This window comes from Ceratotherium simum, chromosome 1 (genome assembly GCF_057802395.1).
Source record: "Ceratotherium simum simum isolate JZ-2026a chromosome 1, ASM5780239v1, whole genome shotgun sequence".
NCBI lineage: Eukaryota > Metazoa > Chordata > Mammalia > Perissodactyla > Rhinocerotidae > Ceratotherium > Ceratotherium simum.
The window spans coordinates 19,977,926-19,994,742 of record NC_141900.1 but is presented as its reverse complement, the minus strand read 5'-3'; the positions used below and the strand labels follow the sequence as shown (position 1 = coordinate 19,994,742).

At 44.8% G+C, this 16,817-nt stretch overlaps 2 protein-coding genes and 1 pseudogene across 4 annotated transcripts in view; 2 read left to right on the top strand and 1 right to left on the bottom strand.

Annotated features, from left to right (window-relative positions):
* Positions 1 to 5,416, bottom strand: part of PUS7 (pseudouridine synthase 7) — a 50,325-nt gene extending 44,909 nt beyond the window's left edge. The window contains exons 1-2 of one of the 2 annotated variants that reach the window (XM_087439900.1): positions 5,251 to 5,416; positions 4,599 to 4,745 (exon numbers count right to left, since the gene is read on the bottom strand). In XM_087439900.1, the coding sequence (XP_087296026.1) occupies positions 4,599 to 4,745; positions 5,251 to 5,377 (274 nt within the window). In that variant the 5' untranslated portion in view covers positions 5,378 to 5,416. The remainder of the gene's footprint in view (positions 1 to 4,598; positions 4,746 to 5,250) is intronic. The other variant, XM_014794467.2, reaches the window with a different exon arrangement.
* On the top strand, positions 1,562 to 1,661 carry LOC147918154 (U6 spliceosomal RNA; annotated as a pseudogene).
* Positions 5,417 to 11,880: 6,464 nt separating the features above from the next.
* The window catches only part of RINT1 (RAD50 interactor 1), a 29,222-nt gene continuing 24,285 nt past the window's right edge, over positions 11,881 to 16,817 (top strand). The window contains exons 1-2 of one of the 2 annotated variants that reach the window (XM_004439301.3): positions 11,881 to 12,043; positions 12,491 to 12,536. In XM_004439301.3, coding sequence (XP_004439358.1) covers positions 12,002 to 12,043; positions 12,491 to 12,536 — 88 coding nt within the window. In that variant the 5' untranslated portion in view covers positions 11,881 to 12,001. The remainder of the gene's footprint in view (positions 12,044 to 12,490; positions 12,537 to 16,817) is intronic. The other variant, XM_087439652.1, reaches the window with a different exon arrangement.

Sequence of the window (16,817 nt, the reverse complement as noted above, 5' to 3'; positions counted from 1 at the left end):
TACAAACTGAAATATTTATGGTTGAAAAGATATGAAGTCTGGAATTTGCTTCAAAATAACTTACCAGTGGTGAATGGAAGTGGAGTGGGTACAGATTTGAAACAAGACTGGCCATGAGTTGGTCACTGTTGAAACTGGGTGGTGGGAACATGGGGAGGTCACCACATCATTCTCTCTACTTTGTATGTTTGAAACTTTTTATAATAAAAATAAAAGCTCCAAGTAGAAAAAGATACATAAACTATTCTACGCTGAGCAACCACCCATCTTTTCAGTTCTCCTGCTCCCTCTCCCATCACCTGTTGACAAACACATCACGACACCCAGTCTCAAGATACCGCCTCTTCCACCTTGGCTTCTTCAAGGGCCCCCAACCTCAACAACTCTTAGCCACCACTCAACACTCTCACTCACTGGTCCTTCTGCTCCATGATCCTTGCTAGACCCCTACCAAGTACCAATCCTACTTTCGACGTCTGTGCTCCTGGCTGCTGCTGGAGAAGACCTCGCCAGGTCAGGGAGTTCCTCTCTTACGAAAGCCCTGCATGCTGCCTGGCCATCCCTAGTCAGCGCGGTCTTCTCCAAGTCCCAGCTGCCGTTCACAAAGAAAACAGGGATCCTCTGGCGGACACACCTCCTTCCAGCATATTCACCAGGCCGCTTATTATAAACCATCCTCTCAATACAGCAACCCTCCTAAGGGACGTCCACACTCATTTTAACCCTCACTCACTCCTCAGCCCTGCCCACCATCCCCTCACCGCATGCCCACCGGGCACCCCTCTGCCAGGCATCACTCCAGCCGCTGCGACACGACACCGCAGTGAATCAAATAATAGCCCGCCAGTATTGGGTTCCTTGCCAAAAGCACAGCCCGGCAATCCTGGCCCTACCTGACATCCTATCCCAGCAGGACAAGGTTCCCCGCTTTCCTCCCTTGAGACTCTCCCTCTGCTCCCCGTGTTTCCCCGGCCTCTCCAGGTGCTCTTTTCCCCTCCTTCTCTGCCTGTCGCTGAAATCTGGGCTTCTCTAGGTTCCTTCTCCAATCCTGCTCCCTTCTCACTCCCAAGTCTTCCAGCCGAGACTCTTCAATCTCCAACTCCCTGGTCGACTTGGGGGCCACAGCAATCGTAAGGACAGCTACACAACTACGGAGCGCACATGGGGAGCTCATGCAGATCTCGCTCCAACCTGACGTCTTAGCCCCACCTCAGCACTGAAACACTGAGGCCCAGAGATAAATACCTTGCTCAAGTTTACACAGCTAGTAAGAGGGAGAATCAAACGTTCAAATTCAACATGCCCTAAATTGATCTCATCATTTCCCACCACAAACACACTTGTTTTAAATTGTACCTCTTTCCTCAGGGAATGTTACCACCACCCAGCTATCAGTCACCTAAACCAGAATACTGGCATCATGCCAACCCCTCACACTCCCCTACGCCTACATCAGTGATTTCGTGAGTGAAATTCTAGAAGGTTTAGGACAGCACTGTTATGCCTAACATCCCTGCAGTAAAGACATGAGCAGATCATGGATCTGAAGTATGAAGCACTGGTGCTCGCTTCAGCAGCACTTACACTCAAGTTGGAACAATACAGAGATCAGCACGGCCCCTGCACAAGGACGAAGTATCAGCCACTGGTTTCAACTCTGAATGGGTGAATGGCAGTTTGTGGGGTATGACTTGGAGTTGATCTAGGTTTTGTCATTCACTAAGCAGGTCACTTAACCTCTCTAAGCCTCAGTTTCTTTCTCTGTAAAGCTGAAAAATGATGACTTGGTCAAAGGTCTGTTATAGCTGTTTCTGTTCAACTGCTGCCATTAATATTTATCACGGATGGTTTACACAGCAGCACTGTACTGCTGAGTCTGGGCAAAAACAGCTTCTTATGCTTCTTTTGTTCTCCAGGCTAATGATTAAACATGGTTTTCTCCTTCAAATACCATTTAATTTTAAGAGATCCTCAAAGCACTGCCAACAGCACCAAATAAACAGGCCTTTAGTATTTTTTCGGCAGTCTTTTTCTTGATACTTGTAAACACTTGCCTGATCTTTTTCCTGTTGTACATACTTGCAAAGACAAGCTCATTAACTAATCTCACTTTCGTGTTTCAAATGAAATTATAATTTTCATTTGTTTTAGGCTGATGGTCCTATCACAGACATTAATTTCTAAAGTATATATGGTACCAATGATTATAAATCACTTAATATGTATTTTGCTAAGTTCTGTCTGTGGGCCTAGAAGCTGAGAACACATTTACTAGAACAGCTTTGCAAACTTCTGGACTAGGAAAGGCAGAATTCAAATTAGTGCCATTTTCATAAGCAGGAGCTATATAAAAGGGAAGACTGAAATGCAATATAATTTTTTAATGAGAGAGAGAAAAAGAGTCCTATGAACATAGAGGATGCCAAGAAGAATTCACTCAGCAAGAGAAAACGACCCTGACTGCCCCAATGTGATTCTCCTAAGGAAATCAATTTTGCAGTCAGGAAAATCCAAACATACACATTTAAGCATTCTACCTCAAAGCTGTAAAAAGTGACTAGCTTAAAAAAAGGTGGGGGGAGGGGCCGGCCCGGTGGCGTAGCGGGGCTTAAACTCACACACTCTGCTTTGGCAGCCCGGGGTTCGCAGGTTCGGATCCCAGGCACGCACCGACGCACTACTTGTCAAGCCATGCTGTGGCGGCGTCCCATATAAAGTAGAGGAAGATAGGCACGGATGTTAGGCCAGGGCCAGTCTTCCTCAGCAAAAAGAGGAGGATTGGCAACGGATGTTAGCTCAGGGCCGATCTTCATCACAAAAAAAAGGGGGGAGAGGGGACAGCTTTATGAGTTTTTTTTTATGGTATTTAAAAAAAATTCTTTTTAAAGAAATGTTATGCTACACAAGCACACCATCCATGATAGTAATGGCAGTATCTTAAATGTCAAGTAAAATCTCTACAGACCAGAAGCTTGTCTCCACGACCAGGTAGAGAATGACATCCACTGATATCTTCCCATGAACTTCAATTCCCACACAATTCTTTGGAGGGAATACTAAAATAATGCTTTTTGTTTCCTCTATGCACCAAACGGGCCAAATGAGGTTAGGAATATTACAATTTTAACACTATTTTAAAATCTTTTTCATTAAGATATTAGATTCACCAACAAGCTTCCTCTGCATTCACAACAAAAATAAAGTTTTTCATTTTAAAAATTTTAATACAACACTGATGACAGTCCCTTAATATTATTTCTTGCAAAATGAACATCTAAAAAAAAGAGCCATATGGGGCCGGCCCCGTGGCTTAGTGGTTAAGTGCGTACACTCCGCTGCTGGCGGCCCGGGTTCCGATCCCGGGTGCGCACCGACACACTGCTTCTCCGGCCATGCTGAGGCTTCGTCCCACAAACAGCAACTAGAAGGATGTGCAACTATGACATACAACTATCTACTGGCGCTTTGGGGGAAAAATAAAAAAAAATAAATAAAAAAAGAGCCATATTAGTCTTAATCCTATCTATATTTTAAAACCCTTCACAACCTCCACTTTTTAAATGCATCTACCCTCCCTCCATCCTCTGCAAACTGTTAATAATCCCTGTGGCTCTCACAATAAGGAGCACTTATTTTCAGGGCAGAGCACACACTACACTCTAATATGCAAAACTGTTAAGTCCATCAGATTTGTTCATTCCACACATATTTACTGAGCACCTCTTATGTGTCTGGCACTGTTCTAGACGCTGGGGAAAAAGGGAAAATTTCCTGTCCTCATTGAACTGACATTTATTTAAGGATATATCAGAGAACAAAATAATCTCAGAACATGCAAGCATAAGAGCTACAAATAAAGCCAAGTAAGGGGTGCTCTTTAGTGAAGCCTCCCTAAGGAGGTGCTTTTTCAGCAAAGACTTGAAGGAAGAACTAGACATGAAAAGATGTGGGGGGGCAGGGCCCAGCCCACCGCCTAGTGGTTAAGTTCCACACCCTCTGCTTTGGTGGCCTGGGTTCGGTTGCTGGGACAGACCTACACCACTTGTCCTCAGCCATGCTGTGGCAGTGACCCACATACAAAATAGAGGAAGACTGGCCCAGATGTCAGCTCAGGGCAATCTTCCTCACCAAAAAAAAGACTGTGTGAAGAGAATTCCAGGCAGTGGGAATAGCACAGGTAAAGGGCCTGAGGCAGAAGCAAACCTAGCCAACATACCAGCTGGACTGTAACTTCTCTCTCCTACTTGGGGGCAAAAGCCATGTTTTATTAATACCTGTATTACCCCCAGCAACTAATAAATTCTGGCTGTTGGCTACTTGCCAAATGACTGAACAAAATCATTGCCTATCCATCCCCTTTTCACTATGAGTGTACGTCTGATTTTTGACAGATTCCTCAACTGTCAAGGTATCCCAGGCCAATGGGATATGCCTGTTTCAGATGATTACAGACTTGAAACAAAAAAGCCCTTAGTAAGCCTATATTTTCCGAATTTAAAAAAAAGTGGTCTGACAACGGGACCAAATATTTGAAAAACTAAACTCTCTCCAAACCCTACTTCTTAGCAGGCACTAATACCCAGGCAATGAGGATGTACCTTTAAACCTCTCAGTGCAGGGCTGGCGGTAAGGACACGTGCGGATGAGTTTCAACACGCACAGCAGCACCTCTTCCATCCACTCAAACACGGACCAGGCAGACGGCTGGAGAACACACTCCTGTTCGCTCCTACTCTGGGAAACGTCTACAAAACGAGCAGTCACCTGAGTGCCTGCCCGGCCCGTAGCAGGCTCGCAGTAAGGAGTGCTGGATGACTAGGAGGACGAAAGCACGTGGGCTGGACCCTGTAGAAGACCGGCCCAGCGACGTATGGGAGCAGCGAAAGGCTTCGGGATAAAGGCTGGTTTTCTCTTCCGGGAGGGAGAAGAGTTTAGGGAGCGTCTGGGGCAAAGAAACAGGAGAGGGGACGGGATCCTCGGGCTGACAGCGCCGCGGGGAGGAGGGAGGGCGCGGCGGCCCGTGACGCCCAGCCCGGGAGGGGGCGGGGCTGGCTCCGCCGAGGCGCACGACCCGCCGGGCTCCGGGCGCGCTCCCGCGGGCCATCAATACTGGAGGCCCGTGGGCGCGCCGCGGGCTCAGACCAGCGCCGGGACGCGGTCCTGGTCCGCTTGACCCCTCCGGGCGGGGCCTTCGGGTTGGGGCGCCGGGCAGGCGCGCCCCGGGCGGCTGCGGGGAGGCCGTGCACTTACCCGGGGCCTGGGAGCGCGGGCGCGGCGCGGAGCAGGCGGCGAGGGGGCGGGTGCTTCGCTCCGGGCGCAGGAGGGCGGCGGCGGCGAGGGCCACTCGGAACAGCCAGCTGCGAGGGCGGTCGGGCATAGACAGCGCCCCCGCGCTGGAGGCCCCGAGCGCTCGAGTGGACTCCCAGGCGGCCGGGCTCGCACACGTGCTGCGCAGCGCCGCCCCCCCGCCGGCCGGCCCCTCCCCCGGGGCGGAGCTCGCCCTCCGCCGCCGGCCCCGCCCACCGCCGCCGGCCCCGCCCTCCGCCGCCGGCCCCGCCCACTTCCCACCTCTCAGTGCGGGGGAGGGGGCTTGGCGCTCGCATCTCCTGGTCTCGATAGCTGCAGAGTGGGAAGGTCGTCTTGGCCCGTTCACTTAGGGAGCCCACAGGCAGTCGCAGCTGGGCTTTGGCTAGGGCAGAAAGTGATTTTTATCATGCCCCAAAGAGTCCTTTAAACAGTCTAGGACTTGGAAAGCAGCGACTGCCTTACGCATGTTGGTTGTATTCTAATAAGGGTTTGTTCCACGTATGCAGTTGGGGCCCTTTTTTGTTGCCCTGCTCCACGTAGTTAACTTAATAATGAAAAGAGAATCATTTTAGGGACTATTCTATATATAATTCCTTCCAATGTAGAGGATCCAAGAGCACCATTTTGCCTATTTTTCGATTTACTCCTCCTGCTTGCCGGCTCCCCAAGAGGATCCACTTCTGGAAACCTGATCATAGCAAGTTTGCGCTTCTGTGTAAAGAAAAATAAAATTTCATTACTCTTCCCATGCGCTTCAAGTAGCACACGTTTCCCGACCAAATCTCGCCCTCTAATAGCTTTTGCACATTTAATATTTTGCCAAACTTCAATCCTATGTGAAAAACCAATGTTATTTCAAGGCCTTATTTCTGCGAGACTTGTTTTTTTAAATTGTGGTAAAGTACACATAACAAAATTTACCATCTTAACCATTTTTAAGCATACACTTCAGTGGCATTAAGTACATTTACAATGTTGTGCAACCATTACCACAATCCATCTCCAGAACTCTTTTCAACTTGCAAAACTGAAACTCTATACTCATTAAACAACTCCCCATTCTCTCCTCCTTCTAGCCCCTGGAAATCACCCTTCTTCTTTTTGTCTCTATGAATTTTACAATTGTAGGTAACTCATATAAATGGAATCATACAGTATATGTTTCTTTGCGACTGGTTTATTTCACTTAGCCTAATGTCCTTAAGGTTCATCCATGTCATAGCATGTGTTAGAATTTCTTTCCTTTTTAAGGATGAATAATATTCTATTATATGTATACACCATATTTTGTTTACCCATTATCACTTGGGTTGCTTCTATCTTTTGGCTATTGTCAATAATGCTGCTATGAACATGAGTGTACCAATATCTCTTTGAGACCTTGTTTTCAATTTTTTTGGGTATATACACAGAAGTGGAATTGCTGCATCATCTGGTAATTCTATTTTTAATTTTTTGAGCAATCCCCCTTATTGTTTTCCACAGCAGCTGTAGACTTATTTTTAAAATCTGGGTTTACGTGTGAGGATCTGGTTAACTGAGTCTCAGACTGATAGCATTCTATACTGCCTTCCTCTGAGATTATTCACCTCAATTAAGTACCTCAGATAGTTTTCTGTCCCTAATGCATGTACAATCACATGTCCTTGGGCTATGGTTAATTCATAGGTTAATGTCCCAGTGACACCAACTGCAAATATGTTTTCCACAGCCACGCAGTAAAAATTCAATCCTAAACTTCTAATTTTTGTATACTTTAAAAAGTATCTTCTTGAGGGCTGTCCCTGTGGCATAGTGGTTAAGTCAGCCATGCTCCACTTTGGCGGTCTGGGTTCGTGGGTTCGGATCCCAGGCACAGACCTACACCACTCATCAAGCCATGCCGTGGTGTGACGACCAACGTACAAAATAGAGGGATATGGGCACAGATGTTAGCTCAGGGCTAATCTTCCTCAAGCAAAAAAGGAGGAAGATTGGCAATAGATGTTAGCTCAGAGTGAATCTTCCTCACCAAAAAAAAAAAAGTATCTTCTTGAGATTGTGGCCCAACTCCTCATAAATGTGCACGGAGGAAAGAACGTTCACATGTCTTTGGCCATTCGCTGGGTCCATGGTCAAAACTTACCCTTTTTGCATTTCAACCTAAATTGCCTTAGACAAGGTCCAAGTGAAACATGCAGTTTTAGTTTTCTGTCTTCCAAAATGACAGCTCTTTATTGGTTTTTACAGTTAAAGTAATAAAGGGGGCCAGCCTGGTGGTGTAGTGGTTAAGTTCGCGCACTCTGCTTTGGTGGTCCGGGGTTCACAGGTTTGGATCCTGGGTGCAGACCTATGCACCGCTTATCAAGCCATGCTGTGGCGGCATCCCACATATAAAACAGAGGAAGATGGGCACGGATATTAGCCCAGGGCCAATCTTCCTTAGCAAAAAATAGGAGGATTGGCAACAGATGCTAGCTCAGGGCTAATCTTCCTCACACACACACAAAAAAATACAGAAATGTTCAAAGCCTCTTCCCCATTCCAACTCCTTCTGATAGACATCTAACAGTTTAATGTTATGGGGCTGGCCTGGTGGCGTAGTGGTTAAGTTCGCGTGCTCTGCTTTGGCAGCCCGGGGTTCGCTGGTTCGAGTCTCAGGTGTGGACCGACACACTACTTGTCAAGCCATGCTGTGGCAGGTGTCCCACATATAAAAGAGAGGAAGATGGACACAGATGCTAGCCCAGGGCCAATCCTCATCACCCCCCCCCAAAAAAAAATACATCCTAACATGTATATCATGTATAATATTCTGGATCTTGCTTTTAACTCCACACCAGCACTATGGATTGCTATGTGCCCAGCACACACAATTTATCTCTTGTTTCGTCCATATTACTGCCTATATTCCATCCATCTTAGATGCCTCTCTCCTCTCGCCAGAGAGTAACTATTTTCTGTGCTCCCTCAGTCATTGCAAACATTTCCATTGTTGAACCTACTGCACTTGAAGCCAGGTACCTGAGGGTTACTGTAAATATTCCATAAGAACGTGTTCCCAACATGTTCCGACCTCGTTCCCAATACAGCCACAGATGAAAAGAAGTTAATAAATAACCTTAGTCTCCACTAGATGTATTTATGGAGTCCAAATGCTTGCTTCATGGCATGCACGTAATTATAGCTTGCTAACTTGCTGTTTTCTTGTCTAACCAAAGGGGTGACTCAAGGGTCACGAGAATTTATGAGCTTATTTTGCAGAAGTAAAAGAATGCCTTTAAGGAAGTCACGACCACCAGATGACCAGACCCCAGCTGCCGGTGACACCAAGAAGTCTGGTTGCTCAAGGTCTTATCTGAAGTGAGAGAAACACAGACTTCCTCTTTGTTTCCCTGAAAATCCTCCTTGCCAGCCCCTTAGCCCTGTAAAGATCCCGTTTTCTTCTTTTGTTAAGGCAGATCTGAGAGAACTTGCTTTCCTGCCTTCTTGTTTTGGCCAATTCCAATAAGCCTGTCTCTATCTCCAAGGACTGGTGTCTCAGTGATTGGCTTTTCCTGTTCACTGGGCACAGGGACCTGAGATTAAGAGGTTTGGTGTCACACTCAATCTTAAATTATTTATTTTCATGTCTAATTCCTTTAGCAGGGAGTGAAATCTCCAGAAGCAAAAATTTGAGTCTAGAGCAATCTTTTTACTTCTTTAATTTTAGTTTTTATTTTAATCAGAGTTATACATGTTTATGATTTAGAGTCAAACAATTCTGTAGAAACCTTGTAAGTTTTGCAATGAAACAGCAGAGACTGTATCTCCACTCTTCCCCTTACCTGTTTCCCCCTCCTCAAAGGCAGTCATTTCACCTCTTTCAATGGTTATTTTGATATTTACCTTCATTTCTCTATATAAAATGTTTGTATTGCTATTTCTTCATTTTTCACTTTTAGGCATTGCCTATTGACTTCACCTAATGGAAAATGAGGATTTAGCTCTTCTTCCTTCTTCCATCTGTTCCCCCACCCCCACCACACTTCCCATCCCTTTATCTGCCCGATATAGTTATATTGTACTTTTTTTAAAACATAGGTTTGTGTTTACTTCATTATGACTAGGTAAACATTGCTCACATCTTGGGCAAAATAGTATACTATGATTACTTCTCTTCTGCTCAGCTTTCTGTTTTTCCTGTAGTTAATGATTATCTTATTTTGGCTTACTATTCATCACTAAGCCAAGCTCAAACTTCTTTATGATCATTTAAATCTCTCCCTCCAGAGATTTAGATAGATAGGTGTTCTATCAGTTTCATCTTTCTGAAGGAGTCTCTTCTGGAACCTTCTAACCTACACCAGTTGATGTCTAGTGCACAGTTGTTGTCAGGGTATCATACTTCATTTTTCTCCCGTGTTGTATCTTCTGTTTCCTATAGCCTGTGTTTTCTACTTTCTTTGTTTAGTCCCTCATTTTAATGGAGCACAACTTCCAGTAGCTTCCTGAGAAAGAAGCAAATGAAAGGGAAATTTTTTGAAATCTTGAATGTCTGAACATACGTTTATTCTTTACCCACACTTCATTGGTAGTTTACTAATCAAGTACAGAATTCTAGTTTGAAATAAATTTCCTTTTGAAATTGTATAGAATTGCTCCCATGTCTTTGAGCTTTCTTTGTGACTGCTGAAAAACTGAAAGATATGCTGATTCTTGATCCTTTGTTAGTGATCTGTTTTTCTCTCTGGAAGCTTCAGGTTTCTTTTTGTCCCCAGTGTTCTGTAATTTCACAATGATGAGCCTTTGGGGTGAGTCGACTTTTATCCATTGTGCTGCAGACTCAGTGGGCCCTCTCAGTCTGGAAACTCAGGGCTTTTAGTTTAGGGAAATTTCCTTGAATTGTTTTGTTGATGCTCACTCCTTCCCTAACCCCTGTTGGTTTTTTCTTATGGAATTCTTATTTTTCAGATTTTGGACTCCCTGGAGTGGTCCTCTAATTTATTATTGTTCTTTTCCTGTTTTCCATTTTTTTGTCCTTTTGATTTTTTTCCCTAGGATATTTCCCAACATTTATCTTCGAACCTTTTCATTGAATTTTTCATTTCAGATATCATATATTTTGTCTCTGAACACTCCTTTTTAAATACAGTAGTAGTATCCTGGGGCTGGCCTGGTGGCATAGTAGTTAAGTTGGTGTGCTCCACTTTGGAGGTCCAGGGTTCACAGGTTTGGATCCCGGGTGTGGACCTACATGCCACTCGTCAAGCCATTCTGTGGCAGGGTCCCAAATACAAAATAGAGGAAGATTAGCACAGACGTTAGCTCAGGGTCAATCTTCCTCACAAATAAATAAATAAATTACAGTAGTATCCTCTTATTATTTTATGGTTGCAATGGTATTTCATATCTCAGGATATTGATTTTATATATATATAGTCAATCTACAAAAACAGAAACCAATTTAAAAGGCAAAGCATTTATTTGGGATCAAAGAATTGCAATTCGGGAGCACAGATTCAGGTAGAAACTCAAATAGTGTCCTGATTATAGAAGAGGGCTTAGGGTTTTTATGGGAAAAAGGGAGGAAAGGTGAGTTGTATTAAAGAAGAGTTCATTGGTGCTAGATAAGATAAGGCTGGGTTTGTACTTCATAGATTGGCCTGAGGTTCAATCATCAGACAAAACGCTAAACTTGTACTTCATTGATTGGTTAGCGATTTAGGCACCAGCAAAGTCCAGTTCCACCAGTTCTTACAGACAAGGTATCCTTGTCCTTACAGACTTCTTTGGAATGTTGGTGGTTTGGTCCAGTTCTGAAGATAAAAGAAAACAAGCCATGCAAGGCAATTCCTCTGAAATGGCTGCTCTGGCTCTATTTTAATATGGCTCCACTCATGTCATCTTGCACAATGCACACACAAGTTTTCTCCCCACTGAACGGTTTCTGTTTCTTCTAAGGGTTGCCCCCACGCCCGCTACTTGATTTAGTCTCTATGGTATCTCCTTTCACGTTTGTTTTTGAAGTTGTCAAATCCCTGGGTGCTCTACCTACCCCTTGCTGGCTGCCAGGTAACTCTATTCCTTCTCCCTGGCAAAGAACAGGTGTATTGGGGTCTCTGCACTGTGCAAAGTGCCTCTTAGATGCCGAGTCCTTTTCCTCGATTCAGCTCCCAGAACGGTTACAACCAGATCTGCACCCTCCACACAGGCAATTGGAGGGTCATCTCTAGTTGAATCTGACAAGCCTTAAAAGAATGATCCAAAGATAACGACATTGGAAATTCCCCAAGTAAACAGCCCGACCAAATTACGTTAAAGCTGATCAACAAGCCCCCTCACACTCTCAGAACATCTGGGATATCATCTAAAATACAAATGAAATGATTCATATTGAATTTCTGGTGTGGAAGGACAGATACCTTCAAGCTCCATCATTAAGGGCCCCAACGAGGAGGAGTATGTTTCACCGAGGTTGAGAAGGATCGCCCCCCCTCTTCCGGAGCGGCCGACGTCCCCCGGCCGGCAGGGGGAGCCACCGCGCACGGCCAGCGGCGGCGCGGGCAGGGCCTTTCTGGGAGGAGAGGAAGAAACGAGAGAGACGGCGAGAGGAAGTCGCGGTGGCACTCAGCCCCGCAGTCTCCGAGGCGGAGCTGGTGCTGGTCGCTGGCGGGAGCTGGACCACGCAGCCACGCTGGCTGCGCATGGAGCAGAGGACTCTCGCGGAGGCGGGATGCTCCCGCCCGGCGAGATCCGCGAGGCGTCGGCAACCCCGGTGAGGCGGCGCTGGTGGCCCGGGGAGGGGACACTGGTGGCCCAGTGAGGTGGCACATCTCCTAGGGGAGACTCTCTTGGTGAGGTGACCCTGGCACCTGGGGACGTGGTTCCCGTGGCCCGGGGGAGGTGGCCCTTGCAATCCTGGTGAGGTGGCACAGACCTCCCAGGGGAGGTAGTCCCAATGCAGTGGCTCCGGCGACCCCGGTGAGATGACACAGATCTCTGTGGGGAGGTGGCCCTGGCGGACGGGCAGGATGGCAGTGGTGGCCCCAGAGAGGTGGCCCGTTTTAGAACCTGCGTCAGACGGCCCTGGCCCTTCACGAAGGCCCCAGGGGAAGGGGCCTGGGACCTCGCAGTCCTCCAGTGGATGCCCTCTGGGAGCCCTGTATGAGTTCCATCTACCACGTCAGTCTTAATGTGTTTGTCACGCCTCTTCTGCTTCTAGTGCTGCTCTGAAAGTGGTGAGGAAAGGAAAAACGTCGAGGAGAAAAGTAAGCGACCCCAAACACCTTAGTGCTTTGTACCCAGCCATCTCGCCAAAACTCAGCCTTCCAGGGTCTGCATCCGAGAAGAGTCTTAGCCTGTTATCTTTTAGATGAAGTATCTTTTTTCTCTACGATATGCTTGCATTTACTGATTATCATTATACACATATTTTTGTCTTTCTAAAATGATAAACTATGGGATGATTTGGAGAAGAGCACTTCCTGACCCCTGCCCTGTGCAAGAACTAGTGTGGTTTTACTGGAGTTCTGCCTGTCAGACTGGCTTCAAAACAGTTGGAGCCTGGCGGTTATTTTAATGAAGCAACAATTTATTAAGCATCAGGATTTGGAGGGGCTAATGATCTAGGAGAGATGACTGCCTCCTTAATTGGGTTCAAAGAAGTCAAATGATAGTTGTTTAGTTGTACTTTACCTTCAGTGAATTTGCAATTAAAAGTTGATCTGGCAAAATCGTCCCATTTGCAACAACATGGATGGGCCTGGAGCGTATTATGTTAAGTGAAATAAGCCAGAAAGAGAAAGACAAACACTGTATGATCTCACTCATATGTGAAATATAAACCAACACATGGACAGAGAAAACTGGACTGTGGTTACCAGGGGCAGTGGGGGTCGGGGGTGGGGGGTGGGCACAAGGGGTGAAGGGAGTCATATATATGGTGATGGACAAACAAAAATGTACAACCCAAAATTTCACAATGTTAGAAACCATTATAACATCAATAAAAAAATATATATGTATATATTAAAAAAAAGTTGATCTGGGAAGAGCACAATGGATAGCTTGGATCCTGGGTCTTGGACTGGACAAGGCAGAGAGGAAAGGTCCGTACCTCCAATTCCTGCCTAGGACAGGAGCGTATGTCAGAGATGTGGACATTTGTCATTTTACTTTAATAAGCTAGGCATGGCAGGCTTTTGGAAATCAAGGAATCTTCAGGGGCTTTTGAAGTGAAATTTATTGGGGGAGGAAGGGAAAAGCATGTAACAGCTATTCCATCAGAGGGTTATGGGATCTGCTGAACGTGACAAATAGTCTGGGAATGAGTAGTGGTAAGAGAAGGGTGTCTACATTACCATATTGGCTTTAGGAGTTGGGCTTGCCCCTCACGTTGTCTACTGATACCATCGGCCTCAGAGAGAAAGCTCTGAGTAGTCCACAGTACTTGACAGTCGTAGCTGCTGCAGTTCAGCTCCTTTTCCTTGGAGGATTTGAGAGTATCCCATATCTTTCAGTGAAACCCCTCCCTTTTCCACCTTTGCCTTGTTCAGATGCTCAGAGAGTTGATGCCTACTGAGCTGTCATTTTAGTAAAATCATAGATGCAGACTGTAGACTTTGTCCTTGTCCTTCCTTTAGTGGCTTGTTCAACTTCTTTGCAACTAGGAGTGCTCTTTACAAATAATAGAGAAAAAGAGAGACATAAAAACATCCCAAAACACCAGTGTGTCATTTTGAAGAATGTCATTTGATAAGGGTTATATCAAAAGAGTATAATTAAAAAAAAAAGTGAACATAGAATTTACTCCCTAAGCTACAGCAACCTTAGCATTCACAAAACATTCCTTCTGCACACAGCCCTGTTTCTGTGTATCTGCAGATGCACCACACAACTCATTTTATTTAAGATAAATAAATAAAGACATTGTGACTCCGGTGCATAATAGTAGATGGATTTCTGTATCAATGAAGTTTGATGCAGACCAGCCAATTCTGCTCATATTTGAAGGAGAAGAAAATAAGAATATTGGGTTGAGAGTCAGGGAAACATGGATTTTAGTCCCATTTACAACCTTTAAATGTAGGCTGGGCAAATGTTATAGTTTATAGTTGGGAAGTTGAGGCATAGACTTATGCTAGTTTTGCTTCTACCTACTGGTGGACTACTAGTTCTTATAACATATGAACAAGCTTTTAATTCTTGTAAGTTGACTAGAACAAAGGAAAATTTGTTGTTTAGGGGTTGAGGAAGAGGAACATACCCAGTATTAAACACACTGGTATATATTCTATTAATTTTTGCGTAAAGAATTGAACAATATCTGATAGTTACATTTTGCATTTAGGCATATCTCTATTTAGATAGTCATATTTTCATTTTAGCATAAGTGACAGTTGTTTTAAACAGTTTTATTTATTTATTTATTTTTTTGTGAGGAAGATCAGCCCTGAGCTAACATCTGTGCTAATCCTCTTCTTTTTGCTGAGGAAGACCAGCTCAGAGCTAACATCTATTGCCAATCCTCCTCTTTTTTTTTTCCCCAAAGCCCCAGTAGATAGTTGTATGTCATAGTTGCACATCCTTCTAGTTGCTGTATGTGGGACGCAGCCTCAGCATGGCCGGAGAAGCGGTGCGTTGGTGCGCACCCGGGATCCGAACCCGGGCCGCCAGTAGCGGAGCGTGCGCACTTAACCACTAAGCCATGGGGCCGGCCCAACAGTTGTTTTAAAATGAGGCTGATTATAACCTCTTGCCTTTCCCTCATTGCTGTTGTCTTAAAACTTTAAAGATCCGAGTTCTACAGGGACAGCTCCAGGGAAGACGAGGTGAAGTCCGACCAGTGTTGCTCCCCAGGAGGCTCTATATTGTTCCCCAGCTTTGTCGCTCATGCACACACCTGTTTTTTTTTTTTTAGAAATTGCTATAGTCCTTGTAACTACATACATGCTAGTACAATCACGCTTTTAATTTGTTCATAAACTCATCATGAGTGGTTTGTTTAGAGATAACCAAATCCTTCGGGCAAACCTGAAATAGAGAAATGCGCTGTGTGTTCAGGTTTATTCTAATGTTTCGTTTCTGTGAAGTCCACTTTCTTTCTCTGGGGCCTTATTTTATAGCATTTATTTTCATTTGGAGATCAATGGCTATTCTTCTTAAATTTTTACATTATCTTGTCTTGTTTTTTTCCCCCTAGGTACTACTCAAATCTCGGGAGATTAAGCCCCTGTGTATGGAATAATTCAAGTTGTAGACTGAGTAGAGTTGAGCATGTTTAATGTCAGGGAACTTACTGACTGCGCAGTGAAATGGAGTTACCATTATACCAAGTTTGACCCAAATTTCAGGTTTCCTAAGCTTCTTCAGGAAGAAGGAAGTAATAATTAACCAAAAGGGGATCGCTTACACTTGGAAGCAGATACTTCAGGGGGAAGCAGTGTATCTTAGTGCACTGGCGTGGAGTAGAAAGAGAAGAATGTGGCAGCCACTGGGGGTCCTGTCCCTCCTGCCTTCTTTGCCGAGAAGCTGCTGTGGGACTTCAGGTTTCTCTGGGGTTCAAGGCACGTTCAGAAAGCCACGCTGACACAGAGGTCAGCAAAGGTAGCTGGAGATACTCTGGAAGAGAGGAGCAGTGCTGTCTGTCCGCAAATTTAGGACAGTGGGAAATAATTTAATTGCCTGTGAAGTGGGTTCTGTGTTGACTAGGAATTTGTTTTCTTAAGTGTTTTGTTTAAATATAAATTGAAAATTTTTTGTTTATATATTTGAATCTTGCCTCATTCCGCAATAAATTAGAGGTAACTTAAATTGCTTAATCATGTCTTAAAAATTCTGGATAGACGAAGGTATAGACTCTTGCAGAGTGAAAAACTGGCCTTGAAGTAGAGGAAATGATCGATTTTCAAGCGTGAAATAAGGAGTGGACTCTTTGGGAAATTTCACTAAATGGGACGAGAGCAGAGAAACACAGTGTTCTGTTTTCACTTGGTGGTGTTTGCTTTGTTATAGAAAATGTTGCCTCTGCCACCACTCTTCTCAAGAAATGGCTTCAGGGTTCCAAGTCAGCTGTTTTTGTCACATTTAATAAGTCCAGTGTGCATTCATCCAAGTCTAGTTTTAGTTTATTTGCCATGGAAAGAATCTCACTTTAGACTGTACAATGTAGTGGTTGCATCAGCCATTTTGATTTTTTCCTAGTAATTTGTGTTTTCTCTCATATTCCCTTTTTTTTTTTTCTGTTTCTGACATGGACATCTTTGTACAATGGCATTTGAAGCTTGTAAAACTTTTTTACTCTTACATAAGGAGGAGTTTTTACTCATTGGTCACTCTTTCAAATTTTTTTCATATACGTGAAATGTTTCAATACTATTGTTTTTCTTAACATTTTATTTATTTATTTATTTTTCCCTTTTTCTCCCCAAAGCCTCAGTAGATAGTTGTATGTCATAGATGCACATCCTTCTAGTTGCTGTATGTGGGACGCAGCCTCAGCATGGCCAGACAAGCGGTGCGTCGGTGTGCGCCTGGGATCCGAACCCGGG